Source organism: Sinohyriopsis cumingii, chromosome 5 (assembly GCF_028554795.1).
Source record: "Sinohyriopsis cumingii isolate HCF-2022 chromosome 5, ASM2855479v2, whole genome shotgun sequence".
Lineage (NCBI taxonomy): Eukaryota > Metazoa > Mollusca > Bivalvia > Unionida > Unionidae > Sinohyriopsis > Sinohyriopsis cumingii.
This window is the reverse complement of record NC_142965.1, coordinates 82,333,328-82,341,439: the sequence shown is the minus strand read 5'-3', so window position 1 is coordinate 82,341,439 and position 8,112 is coordinate 82,333,328. Positions and strand designations below refer to the sequence as shown.

The following is an 8,112-nucleotide window of genomic DNA, read 5'->3' as shown; positions in this document are numbered from 1 at the left end:
GTCGGACTCTAGTCAAATATACCTATCCGACCTCACCCATGTGTACACACCAGCAAGATACTTACGCTCCTCTTCTGACAATCGTATACTCATTATTCCCAATATGAAAACAAAGTCATATGGACAGCGTTCTTTTGCATACTAGGGCCCAGCAACATGGAATGAATTGCCCACTGAACTTAGACACAAAGACACAGTGATCACATTCAAGAGGGTTCTCAAAACTCACTTGTTTCGACTGCAAGAACAAACTTAAAGACCTAATATTTCCTACCTTAAATATTCTCAGCCAGTTGTTTTTTTAATGTTTTTTAATTTCATGGTGTTGTTTTTGTAATCATATCATTAGATTTTTTTTATCTTATAGGTGTTGCCTAATGTTGTAAAGCACTTAGAGCTTCTAAAGATTAGGCACTATACAAAGTTCTCATTATTATTATTATTATTACTGACATCTATTCCACCATCATTAATATCATCATCATCAACAACAACAACACGGTAACGTTTAACACTATTGTTGCTATGCCAACGTAAATTGCTGCTATGAAATCCTGGTAATATGTTACCAAGAAACAAGCACCTGTTCTTATTACAGGAGCATCTTTGTTGCATAAATCTACACATATTTGTACCAGAATAAAATACAAAATGACAGAAGTTATCTTGGACAGTGGGCCCGAATATAGAGTAGGTGATTCCAACTTCAAAATTCAAAACAGAGCAAATTACAAAAATAGAAACCTTCTAAAGTTAGTATGTTATACGAATCTATCTCCTAAGCTGAAATAATGCAAATGAGAGGACAAAATTGCTATAAGATTAATATGGCATATCCCTTGAAGGAACACCTTCAGAAAATCTCATTCAAATATTAAACTGAGACACTGACGGAAGTCACTGATTGGACAAGGTCGATAAAATGGTGTAAAGCTGGTTCTCTTAGCACTTTTATTTCTCCATGCTGACGTCAGCTATGAGATAAAGTATAATTACAAATGCATTGGCACCACGTGTCCTGTCTTGAACATATTATATTACATTTGAATGTAAGTGTGTGTGTGTGTGTGTGTGTGTGTGTGTATGTGTGTGTGTGTGGGTCTATATGGTGTGGCAATTCAGCCAGCTACTGTTTGAATGCAATCAATACTGATAATCTGAAGCACGGTTGGCGAAGTTGTAAGGCAACAGCTTAGAAGTTTATAGTCTGTGGCTTGATTCATGCTGCAGTATATTGTTGCTCTGGTGAACATGATAGATTTGTATGGCTACTTGGTTTACTGCCTTTCTGAGATCAATATGCTCCAATATGTTACCTCCAAATATACTTAACCTGAATGCCCTCCACTGATCCAGAAACCGAAATGAAAATTTCCCCCTTAGGCCAAAATTAAAATTAAGTTTGTTTCCCCTTACCCGACCGACCCTCTTAAAATCCGCCGACTGAAAATTTTTTTTGAAAAATTTGCGATAGTATTTTTTTTTGTTTTTTTCGTTTTGTTTAAAAGTTCGTTTTTTCGTTTCGTTTCGTTGTGCGATCCGTATTTTCATGCAGTCAACAAAATCGATGTCACTAGCGCGCGAAAAACGTTTGTTGCAAGGTGTTTAAATTAGATAGGAAAAGCATCATGACCGGCATGGCCGGCAAAAGAAAATACGAAGAAGATTTCATTATATGTGTAAGCGTAATCGCGAAATGCGGGAAATCAAACAAAAAAATTTGTAACAACAGAATACTAGAATACTCAACGGAGTGTACATGGGATGATGTATATCACGACATTACCAATGATACAGACTTTCGCCCTCATAAAGCAGATGTACTGAACGTCAGTTTATCAGACAAACTGGATGGAACGATGACTTTTCATCCAGACCTTCACGAAGGTCTGCATGTGGTGAAAGAGTTTAATCAGCGACTGAAATATGTTACATTTACGGTGACCCGTGATGAAAGTGTTGGGTTGGATGATGTTTCCTCAACTACTACTAGTACAGAAAATCAACAAGCACCACCTGCACGGACTGCCTTTTCTGTTTTAATGTCTACTTCCGTGGCAACAAAGCTACCACAACTTAAGGACACAAATGCTGAGCGTTTCACTGGTATAAACAATTTTTTTTATATGAAATAATGTTATTTTCAAACATCTGTCTGACAGTTATTAGAAATGAATTCATGCACCCTCTGACAACTGCAATCTTTCTAGAATTTTTACTGCCTTCCTAATAATATATTTAAAGTCTGTTTGTCAAGTACAAATGTTTAAGCTTTGACCGACAATAAACACAGAGCATACACAATATAGCAAAAACTATACATATATAACATACAAAACAAAAGCAGACAATAAAAACATTAAAGACATACATAAACATGATTAAAACATTATTTTGATACCTGCAGTGCATAATGAATATGGCAGTGTTAAAGTTTATTAATTATGAAATCCGTTTGTTGATATTAGATTCAAGGTTTTGAATTTTATCTGCCATGGGGCACGATTGCAAGACAGCCAACAGTAACTGGTGTCACATTGAAGACTGCTGTCTGTTTTTTGTGTGCCATGTACACTTATTCCACATCTCATATCTCATTTAATATTATCTATCAGTAAAGCTGGCCATTCCATCTCAGTGAAAGGTTTTTTTTATTCCATTTTTTTCAGCTAAAGATGAGTTGTTTAACGGCATAGTCAAAGATATGATAGAATGTGGAGACAAATTTCCTGGAAGCATGTCCCACCAGAGTATATCTGAACAAGTCCTGGTGCTAGTAAATGCTTTGTGGTACATAAGTGGCAACATGTCCACAATAGAAGAGAGAGCGGCCCACCTGACAAGAATCAAGCACATCCCGGAGAGGTGTTTATCTTTGATAATATTAAATTGAAGTAAAAGATTAATCTTTATTCAATGTATATTTATTACAAACATTCCTGCAACACATAATTCTAGAGAAATTTAATATAGTAAGTGTCTTAATGTCCATAGTTTTTTTTTTTTGATTTTCAATGATAAAACTGAGCAAGCAATACTATCTCACGTTAAAGGAAAATATGACATAGACTTTTTAATATTTGGTAAGCTGATAAAAATAAAGGTTCAATGTCATAAGATTTAAAAAATTGGTTGAACACTTGACTTTTTTATTTCTTTTGTGTTGCTACCCAACCCTAATATTGCGATGGAAGAGGGTGGTTTTATAGCACCATAAAATCTGGTTCAACCTTCCACGGTTTCATTTAAGCCTGTACAAAGTCAGGACCATTGCGGTTGTCAATTTCTCCATTATGTACATGTAGTAACCTCCATTTTGCTTACTTTACTTTTCCGTGACATTTGTCAGAGATTGATTATCCTTGTTCAGTAATTTTGTTGTAACTTACCTTTTTTTTACAGGTTTTTAAAGTTTGATGGTGCTAATGATTATAAAAGAAAGAAGCAAAAACGTCCACAGCTTACTGCAAAAGATCTGAAGTTACAAGTCCAGTGTTTATTCAGGCTAATCTCAAGACCTTTTACACAGCATTGGACCATAAGAGGTGACACTGAAACCTTAACTGGATGTTTACAGTCTTATGCAGATTATTTAGAAAAAGCAAATGAAAAACAGATATCACGACAATTACAAATGAATCCAGTTCGTCAGATTGATTCCAATCTCTCCATTGCACATCGTCCTAGACAAGATGAAATCCTACCATGTTACAGTCGATTGGATGGTCAGGTATCTCAGATGGCAATGTTTCAACCTCTCTTCTTTGATGAAGATTTGCATTTAAATGAACCATTTAAAGGGCCAGAACAACGATTTAGATATTTTGAGAAACTTTGTCTGACCATACCAGTACATATGTTAAGGTACGACCCTGGTGGAGGGATTGGGGCGATTTCTTTTATCTGGAGAATTCCTGAAGATGGGATGTCTTCTTCGGAAATGTTTATGAGAGACAACCAAGTTTTGCACAGCTTACGCAGTAAACTGCCTGAATATCACACAAGACAAATGAGACAGGAGTTCTTCAATGCTTACGGAAATATTGCTGGAACCATTATACCTCCACACATTTTGCGGTCTATCTACACAACCTTTACAAATGATGCTTCAGCAGATCAAAATAAGGAAATAGATAACCGAGTACGTCTTTCTGCTTTGGGGATTGATCCTGATCTTGTGGTAGATTTACGTCACTTAAATAAGGGTAGACCTAATGACACTTTCGATGTATTTTTTCAGACCCTTGAAAAGTAGATTCAGGACATGGTTGCTGCAGATGAGAGGAGACACAATACAGAGCATATTTCACGTTTTTTGTCTGTTAGGGATATGATAGAGCAGGTGAAAAGTAAAGTACCAGAAGGAACCAATATTCCCAGTGAGTCATCAGTCCTACTAGCATTTGTTCCAAAAAATGCACATCAAAATGTAGCCAAGTTATACAAAGGTAGAGTACCTATTAGATTGAAAGTACAGACCAGGCAACTTCGTGCACAACACCAAGATGATCACTACTGTTCAGCTCTTTTTAAATATTGTAGAGCATATGCAACACAATTTAGAGACATTAGTAATTTTGTGTGTATGGACGACAAGTCTAAGCTGGACTTTGGAGAACCTGATCTCTTCACCTCAACAGGGGTAAGAGGGAAGAAATCCATAGTTCCGATGAATTCAGTACTTTCCTGTCTTGATCATGATGTGCAGAGCAAAGGCTCACTTACTCCTTCTGTCGTACTTGATGTAGATATTCCAGGTGATGCAACAGAAACATTCTACAGGGGACAAGTCTCGGTTACATTCAAAGATAGTATCTTCCAGGCAAGCACCCCCTTCCGTCACATAGTAGAGCTTGAAACTATTCTGAAAGCTAAAAATGAGAACAAACCAGCTTTATTTATGTACACAGATGGTGGTCCTGACCATCGGGTCACATATGGAGCAGTAAAGTTGTCATTGCTTGTTTTATTCAGAAGACTCCGGTTAGAATTCTTAGTTGCCTGCAGAACTGCACCAGGTCACTCTTGGACTAATCCGGCTGAGCGGATTATGTCACTTCTTAACATTGCCTTCCAAAACACTGCACTTGCACGAGAGCTTGCCTCATCTGATGTAGAAACAATTCTGAAAACATGCGGAAGTATGAATGAAATCAGAACAAAAGCTGGAAAAAACAATCAAATTAAAACAGAATGGCTACAGTCAGTTCAACCTATGATCAAAACCCTGTCCTCAAGAACAGAGAGAGTCCAACTTAAGGAAAAGTCTTTCAAAGTATTTAAAGCAGCAGAGGATGCTGATGTTGAAATGGCTGAAGCTGAAGTGACCCTTATAGACCCTGCCATCAAAGTTGGAAAGTATCAGCATCAGCAACTTAGCCATGCAACACAGCTGAAAAAATTTATTGGTAAGTACAGAGATCTACAGAACATTTTTATTGCTTGCGACACTCAGAAAGTGCCAGGGTTGAAGTTGCAATATCTTGTCAGTCTGTCCGTAATTTCAAGGGTGAGTGTCAGAGCATTTTATAATTCCAAACTGAAAGTGGACATGCAGCTCTCCCGATTTGTTAGACTTCTACATTATAAAAACTCAACATTGACAGATAAATCATGATTTATTTACAGATATACACAAATTTTAAAAATAGAATAACATTGCATACAAATTGTCTTTGTAAGTCGACAGGAATTATTTTGAAATATTAATTTAATGTCCCAGGGCACTACTCTTAAACATTATGCCAGGAACCCGTTCATTGTGCATTTTCTCATTTTTTCTTCATATGAAACATAACTCAAACATAATTTAGTCCTTAGTTTAAACTTATTGGCTCATTTTCAAAAGTGATGTGTTAAATGTCCCTGCATGTCAGCCCTTTCTATTAAATAAAAGATTTTCATGTCTCTTGGTATTTTATTACAGCTGATCACTGCCGTGAACGCCATTACTCCTTTCAGATCAGAAGATGTCATGATGAGGGTTGCTGTCCTACTCCAGAGAGGGAATGGGCGTGGTTACCAGACCCCATATTAGACATAACTGGACAGCATTACAAGCCATTTGATGAACTGCTTGGTAAAGAAACTACAGATAAGGACAGGCCGTCTAGTTTAAAGCAAACTGTAGCTGCTGTGGCACAAGAACAACAGGTAAGGATGTTCATAAATCTTATTAAAATATAGAAGTTTTATAAAGTATTGATTTAACAGTTATAAATTGTGCAATAATAACAACACATGTATATAAAAAAGTTATTTAAGAAACTGCAACTTTAATAGAACCCCTTGTAACATAATAAGTTACAAAATAGAGGGCATGTCACTACACAACACTTAAAACACAAGTGATGATATTTATGTTTCTTTTTACAGGGTTGTAAAAACAGTATTCTTGTGGGACAGAATGTTAGACAAACTGTTAACTGCTGTGAGTGTCTAAAACCACGATGCATATACGCTAAGACGAAACTAACAGCAAGAGACCAGAGAGCTTTGACACATACTTTGGAGAAATACGACTATACTTGTGGTTCTGTTATCACACCTGATGGTAAGTTCTAATGATTTAATATTTTATACTTTTATCCAAGTCCTTAATACTTTATTCAAAAATATACCTATACACTCTTCACATACTGAATGCGGTTTGACTCTTACCTTGATTTAGAATCATGTCTGACACTGTCAGAGAGCCCAGATAGTTTTTAATGCTCTTTCATGTCAGATATTGCTTTTTTTAACTGTGATTTTCTCTTAGTACTAGCCATTGCACTAAAATTTTAATGTGAATATTATTTTACAAGTATTCCTGTTTCCTGGTCCATGCTCCCAATTTTTAGTGAAGTCCAAGTTGCTCATTTATCTTTTTATACTAGTTTCTCTGTGTTTATAAAGATAATTATTTACAGATTTAGTTTCAGGTTCTATATGCTATTTGTTGTGTATCATGTCTAGTCACCTTCGGACATTAAAGTTCAATTTTGGATAATTGGTGTTCTATTTAATATATTTTAGGAGACATCCTACAGGGAAAAGTGTTTGTAAGACTACAATTGTCTTGTGCTGTACACATTGAATTCCCATACTATGCCAGCAACATTGGCAGACCAGATATTTGTGCTCATTGTGGAGCCATAGGAGCAGAAAAATCCCAGGAAATGACTGGAAGATTCCGTACTGTTCTACCAGTGTGCCAGCAATGTTTAGCATCTGGAAAGGACATTCCAAAACGAAACCCAGTTAAAAACTAACCAGCAGCTTTTAGTGACATTTAAAATGATGTTTTGCATTGTTTGTTTCTTTTTTGTTAGTTAGATTTCTACATGTATTTAGTGTTCTGACATTACTTTATTGACATGTTTCTGCATATTTGAGACACTATTCAATGTCTAACTTTATATTTGTGCATTTTGACAGGTCTTGCAAATATGTTAAGTCTCATTATATATTGAACCCAATGATACTAGTCAGAAAGAATACTCAAGACTTTTAAAATACTTTTATTAATTATTTTAAAACATTTTTATACATTTGACCTAGTCAGAAAAAATACTAAGGGTTATTCCAGCAAATATCTACCTTAACCCAACACTCCTCAAAAACTCGGAAAAAAACACTTCTTGCACCTTTACATGTGTATCTTTATATTTCATTGAAATTACTCTCATTTAATATATGTTTCAAAATTTGAGTAAATCTGTTAAATTGGTACCCTGGCCAATGCCTGCAGGGAGTATTTTTATTGGAATAGCCCTTATCAAATACTAATCTAGTCTATAAAACATTTTAAACTTGTTCACAAGTTAATGTATTTCAGTTCATGAGTTACTGTATTTCAGTATTATTATTAAAGTTGAATTTATCGTTTTTCTGTTTCTTATGTGTCAGTTTATAGTGTCATGAATTTCATGAGAAAAAAAAAATTATTAGCCTACCTACCTACCCAACTTCAAATTGTTGGGTAGGGTAAGGGGAAACAAAGATATTTTTAATTGCGGCCTTAATATTAATTAAATATGAATATCATATTATATTCTAAGCACATGTTTTCGTACAAAGATCGAAATGCTCTTCTTGCCATTTTGTTGAGTCTGAAATTAATTTTTTATC

At 35.4% G+C, this 8,112-nt stretch overlaps 2 protein-coding genes across 2 annotated transcripts; both read left to right on the top strand.

Moving 5' to 3' along the window:
* Nucleotides 1–1,513: 1,513 nt before the first annotated feature.
* Nucleotides 1,514–4,255, top strand: LOC149799624 (uncharacterized). The gene is made up of 3 exons (XM_089958963.1): nucleotides 1,514–2,106; nucleotides 2,670–2,865; nucleotides 3,403–4,255. The coding sequence occupies exons 1-3, from the start codon at nucleotides 1,629–1,631 to the stop codon at nucleotides 4,253–4,255; spliced, it is 1,527 nt and encodes a 508-aa protein (XP_089815089.1). The 5' UTR covers nucleotides 1,514–1,628.
* A 9-nt stretch (nucleotides 4,256–4,264) lies between these two features.
* LOC149799623 (uncharacterized) lies at nucleotides 4,265–7,777 on the top strand. The gene is made up of 4 exons (XM_089958962.1): nucleotides 4,265–5,408; nucleotides 5,927–6,153; nucleotides 6,376–6,553; nucleotides 7,018–7,777. The coding sequence occupies exons 1-4, from the start codon at nucleotides 4,265–4,267 to the stop codon at nucleotides 7,251–7,253; spliced, it is 1,785 nt and encodes a 594-aa protein (XP_089815088.1). The 3' UTR covers nucleotides 7,254–7,777.
* The last annotated feature ends 335 nt before the right edge of the window (nucleotides 7,778–8,112 follow it).